The sequence below is a fragment of the Ranitomeya variabilis genome, chromosome 1 (assembly GCF_051348905.1).
Source record: "Ranitomeya variabilis isolate aRanVar5 chromosome 1, aRanVar5.hap1, whole genome shotgun sequence".
Lineage (NCBI taxonomy): Eukaryota > Metazoa > Chordata > Amphibia > Anura > Dendrobatidae > Ranitomeya > Ranitomeya variabilis.
The window spans coordinates 447872605-447888987 of record NC_135232.1 but is presented as its reverse complement, the minus strand read 5'-3'; the positions used below and the strand labels follow the sequence as shown (position 1 = coordinate 447888987).

The 16383-nt window shown below is 43.4% G+C and overlaps 1 protein-coding gene across 3 annotated transcripts in view; it reads left to right on the top strand.

The window, feature by feature from the left end:
* ADAMTSL1 (ADAMTS like 1) overlaps positions 1-16383 on the top strand; it is a 481733-nt gene that overhangs the window by 221493 nt on the left and 243857 nt on the right. For all 3 annotated transcript variants that reach the window (XM_077249770.1, XM_077249780.1, XM_077249800.1), the window contains exon 6: positions 13599-13673. In XM_077249770.1, coding sequence (XP_077105885.1) covers positions 13599-13673 — 75 coding nt within the window. The remainder of the gene's footprint in view (positions 1-13598; positions 13674-16383) is intronic.

The window sequence follows — 16383 nt, the reverse complement described above, 5'->3', positions numbered from 1 at the left end:
GCCATGTTGAGAGTTCCAGGAACTAAGGCTCTCAGCTGAGAAGGGTTAGCCACTTCTATCCCATATATAATCTGAGTCCTGACTGACACACATTGTCAGAGCTACCTTATGCTGCATGGCTTGGAGGATAGTAGCTTGCGGTTATAAGAGTAGGCATTTGGTGGATTTATCTGTGATTGTTGCTTGGATTTTTGAGTGTGATAATTCCCTTTCTTCTCCTACTTTGATTTTACCCCATGCTCCACTCCCGGTGCATTCCTCAGTTATATGTGAGTGTTTATTTGTATGCCTGATATCTTCCATTTCCCCTGTTTGTTATCTTCTTCATCTGGTTGGTGTACTATGGTGCACTGCTACTTCCCTCTTCCCTGGGTGGGGGAAGAGTACAGTGAGAGGGCGGATTCAGGACATAAGGCAAGGTTTGTGGCCTCGGCATCTTCACCTTCAGAAGTAACTTGGGAAACAGGGCAAACTAGGGCACACCTAGTGTTACGGAGAGGGAAGGAGCCCCTTGTTCCTGGTCTCACAACAACAGAGTTGTGGCAAGGGGAGTATAAAAGAATTAGGAAGTTAGGCAAATTAAAAATTAAAAAATACTAATATTATTTTACTATATTATGCTCTTTACAGCCTTATTTGTTATATTTGGGAAATCTTTTAATTGCTCAGACCACATCTTGTATTATAAATAGTATGGCAGTAGGATATGTTTTTGAATTAGCACATCATTGACAATCTTTGCTGGGAAGACATTCTATTGGAGAAAGTTTGTTTAAATTCAACAAAGCTTAGCATTCATCATTTTTATTCAAACAAAGTGGTTGGTTGTTGAACACATCTTACGGCATAAAACCTAATTTGCCATTTGCGATATTCAGCTTGCTAAAGCATTCCTCAGCAATCAACGGTCAGATGCCAAACTTGTGATGGCTATTGTAAACTATTCTAATACCCTGAGTATAAACAAAGGTTATGTGTAAATGGTACATATTAGTAAGTGCTTTCACTTAATTATTTTCAAATAAACATTGTACTCAGAAATGTACTCTAATCACACCACAGAATGACGGACTTACTAAATGGTTTAGCACTTTGTGTCAGAGCGATTTGGCAGTGGTTCAGGATATGGTCCCCAGTGTGTCAGAATAGCCCACATCTTTCCAATGCAAAGCAGACAGATTAACATAAAAAGATGGAATACAAAGAAATTAAGATAAAGTTTGTAGTGACCATTGCTTTTGTACCATAAAAGTAAAGCTGCTTGTATTGCTCTGTACAACCTCTGGAATATAGCAACAAGTGGAACTAATGACACTTTATACAGTGAGTGAAACAAGTATTGAACATGTCAACAATTCTCTAAGTAAATATATTTCCAGAGGTGTAATTGACATGAAATTCTCACTAGTTGCCGGTAACAATCCATCCAATCTATACAGGCAAATAAATCCAACCATAGATATCCATAAATTAAGTTATGTGTAATAATGAGAAATGACACAGGGAAAAAGTATTGAGCACATCAAGAAACAGAGGTGCAAAAAGCCATGGAAAGTCTTGATGCCAGGTGAAATGTATCAGTAATTAGAAAGCAATTCTGCCAATTAGTAAAAAATAATATCAGGTGGTTCAACTGATGGCCTTCAAAAAGGTGTCTCATTACTAAGGTGCCACACAAGAAAAATCTAATTCTAAGTAAAACCAGTGCGCTCTCTCAAGACTTTCTCAACCTTATTGTTACAAATCATACTGATGGCATTGGTTACAGAAGAAATTAATAACTATTGAATATATGTTCAAGTACGTTTACAGTTGCTCAACAACATTTAGACAAGCCTGTGAAATACTGAAATAATTTAGTCTGGATAGAGAAACATATATGCAAGACAATGAAATCACAAAGTATTGTCAATTAATGCTCTTAGTTGTGGGCTCAAAGGGGTTCGTTCATAAGCGATTATTGTTTTATGGTACCGTTTTTTCTTAAACATATGTTCTCTACTGACATCCCCCCACCATGTCTCCCATTCACGCATGCACACTACCACTCCATTCAAGGTCTGTACATTGCTATTTCTGTCAGTTCTGTTGACAGTGAGTTATGTGGCAGATGTGTGACAACGACTGTTTGTAAAGCAGGAACTGGGAGCCTTTTCTCCTGGTTGGTGGTATTCCCATTGATCATACATTCATCACCTTTCCTGTGAATGGGTGATAAATGTTGTCGATAGTCTAACTCTTATATTCCAATCACATAATTTTACAGGATACAATTAGAATATGCCATAACATTACTATCAAAGGCTGTCTGATCTCTGATCCCATGATGCCATGTCATTTCTCAGTCCTCCGATGTGATTGCACATCAGAGGAGAGCGAAATAGGGTCCCCAATCCCTCCCTGGTACCTTCCGGTGCTCCTCGGCTCTCGTCCTTCCCCCCCCCCATTGGCGCCACCATCTTCAACTGGGAAGAAAATGGCAGGCGTAGGCACAGTGCCCCTGCCGAGATCTGTCGGCCGGCACCCGGCAGATCTAGGGGTCTCGGCTTCCTGGGGTAGCCGAGACCCCAAAGAACATGATTCAGGTCAGTTTTTACCGACCCCCGGGTTGCGATCGCCGGTATTACCTGTATACCAGCGACCGCAAAAAAAAAAGTTTGATGTACCATTTAATTTATCTGTCCTCCGATGTGATTGCACATCAGAGGACAAAGAAATAGAGTCCCCGATCCCCCCGGTTCTCCTCGGCTCTCCTGCTTCCCCCCATGGGCGCCGCCATCTTTTTCTGGGAAGAAAATGGCGGGCGCATGCGTAGTGCGCCCACCAAAATCTGCAGGCTGGCACCCAGCAACAATAGGAAGATTTTTCCTATTGGTTCATTTTGGTCACTGTAATAGACCCTATCACAGTGATCAAAATAAAAAAAAATAGTAACTAACCCCCCCTTTATCACCCCCTAAGTTAGGAAAAAATAATAAAATAAAGAAAATGTATTTATTTCCATTTTCCAATTAGGGTTCAGTTTGTGGTTAGGGTTATGGTTAGGGTGGGGATTATGGTTAGGGGTGTGTTGGGGTTAGGGTTTTGATTAGGGTCATGGTTAGAGTTGGGATTAGGATTAGGGGTGTGTTGGGGTTAGGGTTGTGATTAGGGTTATGGTTAGGGTTGGGATTAGGGTTAGGGGTGTATTGGGGTTAGGGTTGTGATTAGGATTATGGATAGGGTTGGGATTAGGGTTAGGGGTGTGTTGGAGTTAGGGTTGGAGTTAGAAGTTTCCACTGTTTAGGTACATCATGGAGTCCCCAAACGCGACATGGTGCCACCATTGATTCCAGCCAATTTTGCATTCAAAAAGTCAAATTGTGCTCCCTTCATTCTGAGCTCTGCCATGCACCCATATGTCAGCATACTCAGGACAAATTGGACAACAACGTTTGTGGTCCAATTTCTCCTGTTACCCTTGGGAAAATAAAAAATTGGGGGATAAAAAATAATTTTTGTTGAAAAAGATGATTTTTTATTTTTACGGCTCTGCATTATAAACTTCTGTGAAGCACTTGGGCATTCAAAGTGCTCACCACACATCTAGATAAGTTCCTTGGGGGGTCTAGTTTCGAAAATGGGGGCACTTGTGGGGAGTTTCCACTATTTAGGCACATTAGCGGCTCTGTAAACGCAACATGACACCAGCAGACCATTCTAGCAAAGTCTGCATTCCAAAATGGCACTCCTTCCCTTCTGAGCTCTGCCATGCGCCCAAACAGTGGTCCCCCCACATATGGGGTATCAGCGTACTCAGGACAAATTGCACAACAGCTTTCATGGTCCAATTTCTCCTGTTACCCTTGTGAAAGTATAAATTTTGGGGTGAAAAGATCATTTTTGTGGAAAAAAAATGATTTTTTATTTTCACGGCTCTGCATTATAAACTTCTGTGAAGCACTTGGGGGTTCATAGTGCTCACCACACATCAAGATAAGCTCCTTGGGTGGTCTAGTTTCCAAAATGGAGTAACATGTGGGGGGTTTCTACTGTTAGGTATATCAGGGGCTCTGCAAATGCAACATGACGCTTGCAGACTATTCCATCAAAGTCTGCATTTTAAAACGTCACTACTTCCCTTCCGAGCCCCAAAGTGTGCCCAAAAAGCAGTCCCCCCACATAAGGGGTATCAGCTTATTCAGGACAAACTAGACAACAACCTTTGGGGTCCAATTTCTCCTGTTACCCTTGTGAAAATTTAGGAACATAAAAAGATTTTTTATTTTCATGGCTCTATGAAGCACTTGGTGGTTCAAAGTGCTCACCACACATCTAGATAAGTTCCTTAAGGGGTCTAGTTTCCAAAATGGTGTCACTTGTGAGGAGCTTCCACTGTTTAGGCACATCAGGGGCTGTCTAAACGCGACATGGCATCTGATCTCAATTCCAGCCAATTTTGCATTGAAAAAGTCAAACGGTGTTCCTTCCCTTCCGAGCTCTGCCATGCACCCAAACAGTGGTTTACCCCCACATATGGGGTATCAGTGTTCTCATGACAAATGGCACAATATCTTTTGTGGTCTAATTTTTCCTGTTACCCTTGTGAAAATAAAAATTTTGGGGCGAAAAGATCATTTTTGTGGAAAAAATACAATTTTTTATTTTCACGGCTCTACGTTATAAACTTCTATGAAGCACTTGGGGGTTCAAAGTGCTCACCACATATCTAGATAAGTTCCTTAAGGGGTCTAGTTTCCAAAATGGTGTCATTTGTGAGGGGATTCCACTGTGTACGCATATCAGGGGCTCCCCAAAAGCGACATGGCGTCCGATCTCAGTTCCAGCCAATTCTGCATTGAAAACGTCAAACGGCGCTGCTTCCCTTCCGAGCTCTGTCATGCGCCCAAATAGTGGTTTACCCCCACATATGGGGTATCGGCGTACTCGGGACAAATGGCACAATATCTTTGGTGGTCTAATTTCTCCTGTTACCCTCCTGCTAATAGCTGTATCAACTCGCATCGACCTTCGTTTTAACGAGCGAAGTTTGAAGCGAGCACAGTCTAGGCAGAGGTTTCGGCTGGCTCCCACCATCGCCATGCCTCTGGAATCTCTGGTCCAGGCATCCGAGCCACATGAGGCCATGGAGGTGTCATGAGCGGGATCTAAGTCTTGGACCAGTTGTGCACTCAAGGTCTGTCATGTCAGTCATGTCTGCCGGCGGTCAGTACATCCTGCCTCCAGATGTCCCCAATGGTCGGGAAAACATCAGCGTCTAGTGGTTGTAGGAGGAGGTACACTAAACACGGCAACATTTTCCTCCAAACTGTCCTTCAAGGGGACAATTTCCATTGGCTCATCCACTCTTAAGGTAGAGCTTTGGTTGGATTCCGGAGCAGAAGGCAATTTTATGTCATCTGCCTTCGCCCAACGGCACGCAATGCACTGGTGATGCTCACCAAACCTTTGACCGTACGAGTGGTAAATGGGTCGACACTGCCCTCACAGATAACACACCAGACCATGCCATTTGCTTTATCCATGTCTCCATCCCATCTGGAGATTATCTCTGCTAGTCATTGGGAATTGATGAGGTCGTCTTAGGGATACCATGGCTACGCTGCCACTCTCATCATATAGATTGGTCCTCAGGGAGAATTCTGGGATGGAGTTAATCTTGTGAGGGTAGATGTCTAAAGGGGTGCGTTCAGGTTGCTACAACTAAGGTAACTGCAGATCTTTCCTCTCTCCCCAAGCACTATTGGCCCTATGCTGATGTGTTCTCCAAGAGGGCTGCGGAGACCCTTCCGCCCCACCAGCCCTATGACTGCCCTATTGATCTCTTGCCTGGTTCAGAGCCTCCCCGGGGTCGAGTCTATCCCCTATCTCTCCCGGAGACTTAGGCGATGACCCAATACATCCAGGAGAATCTGGCAAGAGGATTCATTAGGAAGTCAGTGTCACCTGCAGGGGCGGGGTTTGTCTTCTTGCAGAAGAACAGAGAACTACGTCCATGCATAGATTACAGGGGTCTTAACGCCATCACCGTTAAGAACAAATACCCTCTGCCTCTGATATCTGAGCTATTCGATAGGTTGCGGGGAGTGAGGGTATTTACTAAGCTTGATCTGCGGGGTGCTTACAACCTGATTCGCATCCGTGAGGGGGACCAATGGAAGATGGCATTTAACACCAGGGAAGGACACTATGAAAACCTGGTGATGCATTTCGGGCTCTGTAATGCTCCTGCCATTTTCCAAGACTTTGTGAACGATATCTTCCGGAATATGCTCACCACCTTGGTCGTAGTCTATCTGGATGATATTCTCATCTACTCTCCAGATATGGACTCCCACCAGAGAGATGTTTGCAAAGTCTTCGACCTCTCATGGGCAAACTCCCTCTATGCCAAGTTGGAGAAGTGTGTGTTTGAGCAGGAGTCCTTGCCTTTCCTGGGCTATATCATTTCTGCCCAGGGATTGATTGGCCATGGATCCTTCCAAGCTACAGGCTGTGATGGACTGGCAAGAACTCCATTCTCTTAAAGGGGTGCAGCGCTTTATGGGGTTCATTAATTACTATCGCCAGTTCATTACCCACTTCTCAACTTTGGTAGCTCCCTTGGGTTGCCCTCACCGAGAAGGGAGCAATTCCCAAATTGTGGTCGGAGGAGGTCTCCAAGGCCTTTCTCTATATTAAGTCACACTTCGCTAGCGCTCCCATTCTACATCGCCCTGATGTTGATAAACCATTTATCATGGAGGTGGATGCCTCTTCCGTCGGTGCTGGAGCAGTCCTCTTCCAAAAGGATGCTCAAGGTCGGAATCATCCTTGCTTCTTCTCCAAGACCTTCACACCTGTGAAGAGGAATTATTCCAACGGAGACAGGGAGTAGCTAGCCATGAAGTTGGCCTTCTCGGAGTGGAGAAACCTCCTGGAAAGGGCTTGCTTTCCCTTCCAAGTTTACACCGACCACAAAAATTTGGTATACCTACAGACTGCCCAGCGGCTAAATTCTCACCAGGCTAGATGGTCCCTGTTCTTCTACTGGTTCCATTTCACTCTCCATTTTCTCTCCGTGCCGATGCTCTCTCCCACTCCGTAGTGTCATCATCATCAGAGGATGAGCCTCGTCTTATTGTCCCTTCAGAGAGCCTGAAAACTGTGGCTCCGGTTTCGCTAGAGTCTGTGCCCCCGGGCAAGACTTTTGTGCCATCTAATTTGTGACCGGAGGTTCTCTCTTGGGCTCACTCGTCCAGGGTGGGTGGACATTTTGGGACCAAGAGGACATCTGAGCTTCTGGCGAGGACGTACTGGTGGCTGCATATTGCCCATGACATCAGAGACTATATTCGGGCATGTGTCTCTTGTGCCAAGAATAAGTCTCCTCGACAACGGCCTGCTGGGTTACTTTACCCTCAGACGTTGGCTGATAGGCCCAGGGAGATGGTCGGGATGGACTTTGCGGTCGGCTTACCCAAGTCCCGTAGCTGCACCATTATTTCGGTAGTCACCAACTATTTTTCCAAAATGGTGCACTTGGTGCTTCTTCCATGGCTACCTTCTGCACAGGCCTTGGCGGCGTTGTTTATTAAGCACGTTTTCCGCCTACATGGTATGCCTGACAAAATTGGTTTTGGAGAGAGCTTTGTCGTTTACTCAGCATCGAGCTGAATCTCTCTTCAGCATACCATCCCGAGACGAATGGGTTGATAGAGAGGGCCAACCAGACCCTGGTCACATACCTGTGACATTTTGTTTCAGCCAGACAGGATGACTGTGCATTCTTGCTACCGTGGGCGGAGTTTGCACTGAACAAAGCCGTAGCCGACTCCACTGGGCCGACCCCATTCCTCTTTAATTACGGCCAGCATCCGCGGGTTCCTGTGCCCATGCTCGTGTCTTTCGCCAATTCCAGGGTGGCAGACTGGTTTGTGGAGGCACGTGACATTTGGGACCGCACACAGGATGCCATCCGGGCCTCCAAGGAGAGAATGAGGTCCTCCGCCGATGCACGTCAGCGCCCCGCTCCAACCTTTCCTCCTGGCGACTTGGTATGGCTCTCCGCCCGTAATATCAGGCTGCGAGTTGAGTCCACTAAGTTTGCACCTCGTTACTTGGGTCCCTTCAAGGTCCTGGAACAGGTTAACCCTGTGGTCTACTGTCTGGGCCTTCCTCCATGCCTAGGCATCACCGACACCTTTCATGTGTCCCTCCTAAAGCCCGTTCACATGTCCCGGTTTTCCGAGTCATCTGCCGGGACATCGGGTTCGTCCACGGTGGTACGTGGCAAAATATTCCATTTGGTGGATTGGAACGGTCATGGCCCTGAGGACAGTTCCTGGGAGCCTGCTGAGCACATTCGGGCTCTGCAGCTCATTACGGCCTTTGAGCATAGCGAGGTCCAATGAGGTGGGCCCTAAGAAGGGGGGTAATGTTAGGTGTCGAATTCCCGCCGCTGCACAGGGGGAATCTCAAACCATCTCCACTGCGGTCTCCCATTCTCTTCCAGCCGCAGTGGAGCCTGCTCAGCAGAGACGTTGGTCCCAGCATCTGGCTCAAGCTGATACTGTGCGGCTGGTTACTGCTGTCCTTCCAGGCTCAGCCATCGTAACCAGTACTGATCAGCAATGAGCGGGCGCTCCTGGGACTAAATCCTGCTTTTTTTCTTCTGAGCATGCCCAAGGGACAATCTCCCATTGGAGGTCGGGAGTCACATGCTCAGGTCCTGTAGCAGCTCCTTTTGGACCACTAGGAAGGTCCCGGAGATCTTCCGCTATAAATGGTTCGCATGGCCGCACGGAAAGATCATTTTTTGTAAAAAATACGATTTTTTATTTTCACGGTTCTACATTATAAACTTCTATGAATCACTTGGGGGTTCAAAGTGCTCACCACACATCTAGATAATTTCCTTAAGAGGTCTAGATCAAAAATGATGTCACTTGTGGGGGGTTTTCACTTTTTAGGTACATCAGGGGTTCCCCAAAAGCAACATGGCGTCTGATCTCAATTCCAGCCAATTCTGCATTGAAAATGTGCGAACGGCACTCCTTCCCTTCTTAGCTCTGCCATGCACCAAACATTGGTTTACCCCCACATATGGGGTATCGGCGTACTCAGCACAAATGACACATCATCTTTGGTGGTCTAATTTCTCCTGTTACCCTTGTGAAAATAAAAATTTTGGGGCGAAAAGATAATTTTTGTGGAAAAAAATACAATTTTATTTTCACGTCTCTACGTTATAAACTTCTGTGAAGCACTTGGGGGTTCAAAGTGCTCACCACACATCTAGATAAGTTCCTTAAGGGGTCTAGTTTCCAAAATGGGGTCACTTGTGGGCGGTTTCCACTGTTTAGGCACATCAGGTGCTACACAAAAGCGACATGGCGTCCTATCTCAATTCCAGCCAATTCTGCATTGAAAAAGTCAAATGGCACTCCTCTCCTTCTCTTCCAAGCTCTGCCGTGCGCCCAAACAGTGGTTTACCCCCACATATGTGGTATCGGCGTATTCAGGAGAAATTGCACAGCAAATTTTGTGGTTAATTTTCTCTTTTTACACTTGTGAAAATAAAAAAAAAAAATTGGTTCTGAAGTAAAATGTTTATAAAAAGAAGTTGAATGTTAATTTTTTCCTTCCACATTGCTTCAGTTGCTGTGAAGCACGTAAAGGGTTAATAAACTTCTTGAATGTGGTTTTGAGCACCTTGAGGGGTGTAGTTTTTAGAATACCCAATGTCACTTTTGGGTATTTTATTTTTTGTACACCCCTCAAAGTGACTTTAAATGTGAGATGGTCCCTAAAAAAATGGTTTTGTAAATTTTGTTGTAAAAATGAGAAATCGCTGGTCAAATTTAACCCTTATAAATTTCTAACAAAAAAGTTTGTTTCCAAAATTGTGCTGATGTAAAGTAGACGTGTGGGAAATGTTATTTATTAACTATTTTATGTGACATATCTCTCTGATTTAAGGGCATACAAATTCAAAGTTTGAAAATTGCAAAATTTTTAAAATTTTCACCATATTTCCATTTTTTTTCATAAATAAACGCAAGTAAAATCAAATAAATTTTACCATAACGTACAATATGTCACAAAAAAACAGTCTCAGAATCAGCGAGATCCTTTAAAGTGTTCCTGAGTTATAACCTCATAAAATGACAGTGGTCAGAATTGTAAAAATTGGCCTGGTCATGAAGCTGCAAATTGGCTCCGTCACTAAGGAGTTAAAGCTTAGTGTATATACCCTTATTGATATGTATAATATGAAAATTATCAAAATTGTATGTAACAATATCATAAGATTTGACATATCATATAAATAGCATCAGCCCAAAATGATTATATAGTACATGGAATTGCCTACAAACTATGTACACATATGAATAGACGTATCTTGTAGAATGCAGACTTGTTTTGGCCTGGTACCACAGATAAGATCATTATATAGAACATAAATATAGTGTTGTTGCTTTTCTGGACAGTTTATTTAGTTTTGCATTATGTACTTGACTGTATCCAACACAGGAAGAAGTAAACAGCCTGTTTCTTGTTCACATTGCGCCTAATGTAAACCTTGTGAACAGTTATTTTTATGTTCCTCTAATCTAAGACAAATGCAGGGACCTCAAAACTGGAAGTGTAAAATAGAAAAGAGCATGAAATGCCCAGAACTCTTAAGCAGAATAAATCTTATGGGAGCCTTGTATGTAACACTAATAACTGTAGCTCTCAGACAGCAAAAACGTTTTTATTTCGGGACTCGATTGACCTTTCAGGGTCAGAATATTTTACCTAAAGATGCTTTTAATTATACTATTTCCTTATGTGATTATAATATATCCTTCCATGTCAACAAAAGTAAAGAAATATATTGGGTTTTGCAAACTTATAGACTGCGTTTTTACAAGATTTTATATATGATATATTTATTAGTTTATTTAGGAGATACATTTTGGACACCCCTTTCTAAAACCCATTAAAGCCAGCATTAATGGATCTTTTGCCAAAATCCAAAATTTTAAACTGTACAAACTGTTGTGTAAGATGTCCCCATCTTTCATATTGTGCAATATGGAGCTTTAGGGGATTACTTATAATCTATTGAACAGATCAAGCAAGGGTTAAGGAGTGCTTACTTCAGCTGACATTGTGGTATTAAACAATTGCTGATTGGTAAATGGTTACCGATCAGCTGTAGATTAAAATCCTGTTTTTACGGGTAGACCATGCTTCAAATGCACCCTGAATGATCTGAAATTGTCTCTGTGTAAGAAGAGGGACCGGAAAAGGGGTACTTCTCTTGCGCCGGGTCCTGAACTGTCTGGGCTCTCTCCTCTGTTGTCCGGGGGAATGCTTAAGAACCTGGACCTTTGCACTTGACAGCAGGGGGCGTGACTAAGCTAAAAAGGCCAGAGCGCGCCCGGAAGTAGTCAGTCCTGGCGGGAACAAGCAGCATATAGCAGGGAACAGTTGGTGCTCCATCCTCTGAGCACCGTGACAGTACAGGCCTGCGTGATAGACTTCCTGCGACCAGATACAGAGACTGTGACAGGAAACGTGCTGTGTGCCCGGTGGCTCCTCCAGCTGAAGGTGCCAAACACTTTGGGCCAGTAAGTTCTGCACGCGCCGCCTTGGAAGGATTGGGTGACTCACCAGTAACTGTGCCTCATCTCACCCGCTTATTTCTCTCGAGCTATGTTAAGCTCCGACGAAGTTGGAGGTTGGAGATTGTACTTCATACCGCACAATGAACCCTGGACTCAGGACCCCATCCAAGACGACAAGGACCCACCATCACTGCCAGAACCCGGAGCATCAATGCCTTCAGTACATCTTTGGACTCATTACGTGCTAACTGCCTTGGCACCACCGTCTGAGCCTAAGACTTTACAGTCAGGAAGCTGCCATACCGATAAGTTAACCCTTAAAGAACTGCTTCATTACTTGTTGTTGTTTAACTCTCCCTGCATATCATTTGTTTTTATACCACCTGCTATACTTCTAGTTACCCCTTCCTCTCCCTGCGTGGAGTAACCCCCTGTTCCAGTAAAATAAATTTAACCTTTGCTCTGCCTCCTGTCTGTTACTGCATCCCGAAACCTGCTGACATCTGCAGCACAAGTTCTGGTTACACAGGATGAAATGCTGTCTAGATTGATGATAATTTGGACCAACCAAAAGATCATTGTATCCGACGAACGAACATTTTGCTCATACATTGGGTGGTCAACAGACTGTTAGATTGCATTCCTATGCTCCTATGAACTCTTATTCACAATAATCAAGTAGTGTAAAAACCTCTGTAACAAGTTATCTAAATGGTTCGTTGTGAGTACTGATGACAACTTAGCATGTGAATAGAGCCTGATCAATTCCATTCCATTCCTACTCTGGTGCGACGTTCAGTTTGGTCCTCAGTGGAAGCCGGTCTTGAATTCTATGCCCAACATCTTCATCCCCTCATCATGGGCACCTCTTTCTCTATCCACGCTCAGCATTGTCTTGATCTTCTGCGTTGTAACGCAACATCATAATGCCACAAGGCTTAGAAAGTGCCAGAGGTACCGAGTATACTGGGCACAAAGGTGAAGTCTGGCTACCATGGTGGACCAGACTTGTCATTGGGTCAGCACAGGATTAGTTGAATTACTTATCTCTAGTTGTGAGCCATGATAAGCTTTACATCTCTTTCTCTCACAATATAGTGGGAAGTCTAGCAGCAGGAACAGGACACTTCCTACTTAAGTGCACCCTGCAGAACAGACCTCGGGTGGTCCTTGCTGTGGATTAACAGCAAAATTGTAAAAAATTTTGAAAAAAATGCAAGATTTTGCAGTCTAATCATTGAGAAAAATGAATAAACTGCAAAGTCCTGCACTATAACACTTTGGGCATCTTGAAGTGTGTAGTAATTTTCAGCAAATGTTATGAGGTTAGTAATACATGCAATCTACGGCTAGTGGAAGTCACACAGAAATTAGGGGATTCCGCTTTTATGTACCTAAAGTGGAATCATTGCGTAAAGAAAAATATTGCTGCCTTATGATTAATTTTGTGTTAAAATTCTCACCTTGTGTTAATTTTGTGTTAAAGATCTCTGGTTGCCTTCAAGAGTTTTATTTACGTGTTATCATGCAGAGCGCTTGATTAGATGCATCAGATACGCTGCAGATTTGCCACCCACAGTGTATAAGATTTTACCAAGAAAATGACCTGCAGTCTGGATTTTAAATCTGCAGTATGTCAATTTTTGCTTCGAATTTCAGCCCAAATTTAGTGCAGACAACTTGTATCTGTGACCGCATCATTACTGTGCTCAGACCCTCAACTGCACTTGGGCAGTCCTTCAAGTGGATACCGTAATAGTCTGTCTGGGACCTGCTAGCACAAGAACATCTGCTCATACTTGGCATAAACATGGAAGAACAGCGTAACTTTGCATTAAGTAATAGATTGGAAAAGACTAGTGTGTAAAGAAGACCATGCATCCAACTTTTGTTTAGTCTTTACATTCCTGTACAGTTTCTTGGACAAATTGTTATTGTAAAGAAATTTTGATTGTATTCTTTTTCTTTTTTAATTTTTCTTTACTTTATTTTTTTTTTTAGTGGATGACACTGTGGTTGTAATACCTTTTGGGAGTCGACACATCCGGCTGGTTCTTAAGGGCCCTGATCACTTGTGTAAGTATACACATAGATATTTTTAGCTGGAATCAAGGTCTCTGTCCCTGCATCATGCTACTGTCAGATTACTGTTAGATTCCCTTCAACCTACCATGACTATACTGAATCCAGAAGATAGAGAAAGAGGATGGTAATAACAGTAATGATGAAGATACATCACTTCTTACAATTTACAAGTTAAAGGTAGGTTCACATGACCGATGTCTTCAAATTCGAGAAATAAAAATCTGATTCTTCTGGTCAGACTTTGATCAGAGTGGCATCATTTTTTATGTGGAGAGAACAAAAAGTTTCCCCATCTTCTCCATTTTGTCAGTCCATGAAAATCGGACTGCACTCAGATGTCATCGGAGTATGGTCTGATTTTTTTTTTTACGGACCTATGATTTTGCATTTCCAATTTTGATGCAACACTCAGATCAAATTCAGACATGTCCCACTCGGTCTTAGGAAAAGAGTTGAACATGTACACAGCTCCATATACTATCATAGGTACGAGTGCTGTCCATGCAAACCACGCATAGCACTCATCCAAGAAAATCGGTCTCGTGCATGAGCCCAAAGTGGCACCCCATATTTTTACTCAGCTTCACTAAAGACTTGCTCTTTTTTATTCCATACATTCTGGCTAAGTATTGTTCTATGGTCACTAAGTCTATTAAGAAGTGACAACCATGTAACTGACCTCTGCGATAGGACAACATACACAGATAGTATGGCTGCTAGTGATTTAGTGAATAGGGAGGTAAGGCACCCATTCCTCACAAGGACAGTAAGAAATCACTGTCCGTACTGTCATAGCTGGCACAGGTCTGTGTCAGGGAAGAACAACTGTTCACCCTTAAAGTAACAGTACTTAATTATTAAACTGCGAGCAATGCATAAAAATGCTGCCTACGTGATCCTGTACTTACTAGAAAAGAGCTTTCCAAAAACAATTGGTGCTAGTGTTACCTCCTCTGCCAGTATAAGTAGGAAGGAAATGGCTTGTAGAAACAGGAAACCTAAGGCCTCTGGGGGATCTACTGCATATGGATTTTAGCCCTGTACATCATTAGAGTGCTGGTAGGTGACAACATTTTTCTGAAAATTATTCTGTGTTTACATTTTAAAGTACAGAGAAAAAAAAGTCAAAAGAAAAGCATTCAATAGACCAATACTCACGTCATAGCGCAATCATGAAGGGAAATGGATGAGAATGGGGGAGGGGTGTAACTGGTACATAACTCTTCGGAAACTGCCTGATTCCTTCTGGCACTGAATGAAATGTAAGTGTAGTATATCTGCTAATGGCAGCTGTTAGATTTATGCCTTCATTTACTTTTGGCTTTCTGGAATAGAACATTTTGTAGGGATTAGCACCTTGTAATCACTTGACTCTGTCAGATAGCTGTAAGGAAAGCGTTCGGTGCTCCATCAGGCTCCGTATAGCAAACATCACTCAGCGGGTCCCCTGCTCCAGTGTCACTTTATACAAGTCCTACGAGTAAGGCCGGCCTCACACTGGGCGTAAGACAATACGCCACGTATTATACGTCCGTACTACGGACGTAATACTGAGAAATGTTCCCAAAATATTGATCCGTAGTCAGGGTGTCAGCGTATTTTGCGCATGGCATCCTCCGTATGTAATCCGTATGGCATCCGTACTGCGAGATTTTTGCGCAGGCTTGCAAAACCGACATCTAATGGATTTATGTGCTCAAATGTTCGGGAAAACATATATACAGTATATATATATATATATATATATATATATATATATATATATATATATAATATGTCATTGAGACACATATATATATTCTGTATTTAGATTTCATTCAGCGCGATATCTGTGAACAGCCGGTAATTCAATTGCCGGCTTCTCATTTCTCCTGCACAAACCCGACAGGATATGAGACATGGTTTACATACAGTAAACCATCTCATATCCCCTTTTTTTTTGCATATTCCACACTACTAATGTTAGTAGTGTGTATGTGCAAAATTTCAGCGATGTAGCTGCTGAAATAAAGGGTTAAATGGCGGAAAAAATTGGCGTGGGCTCCCGCGCAATTTTCTCCGCCAGAATGGTAAAGCCAGTGACTGAGGGCAGATATTAATAGCCAGGAGAGGGTCCATGGTTATTGGCCCCCCCTGGCTACAAACAACTGCCCCCAGCCACCCCAGAAAAGGCACATCTGGAAGATGCGCCTATTCTGGCACTTGGCCACTCTCTTCCCACTCCCTGTAGCGGTGGGCTATGGGGTAATGAAGGGTTAATGCCACCTTGCTATTGGAAGGTGACATTAAGCCAGATTAATAATGGAGAGGCGTCAATTATGACACCTCTCCATTATTAATCCAATTGTTGGAAAGGGTTAAAAAACACACACACACATGATTTAAAAGTAGTTTAATTAAATAAACACAGCGGTTGTTGTAATAATTTATTGTTCTCTCAATCCATCAGGAACACCCTCGCTTGGAAAAATAATAAACGCACAAGATACATACCTTCTGGTGAACCGTCTCGTCCCACGAAGTAATCCATCTGAAGGGGTTAACTAATATTACAGGCAGGAGCCCTGCTAAATGCAGCTGTGCTCCGTGCCTGTAATCCCCGGCGAATGAAGGAAATGTAGGTCATTGACCTACATTTCCTTCAGTCGCGGTGAGGCGCCCTCTGGTGGATGTTCTCATGAACTGCAGCCTGGGAACTTTT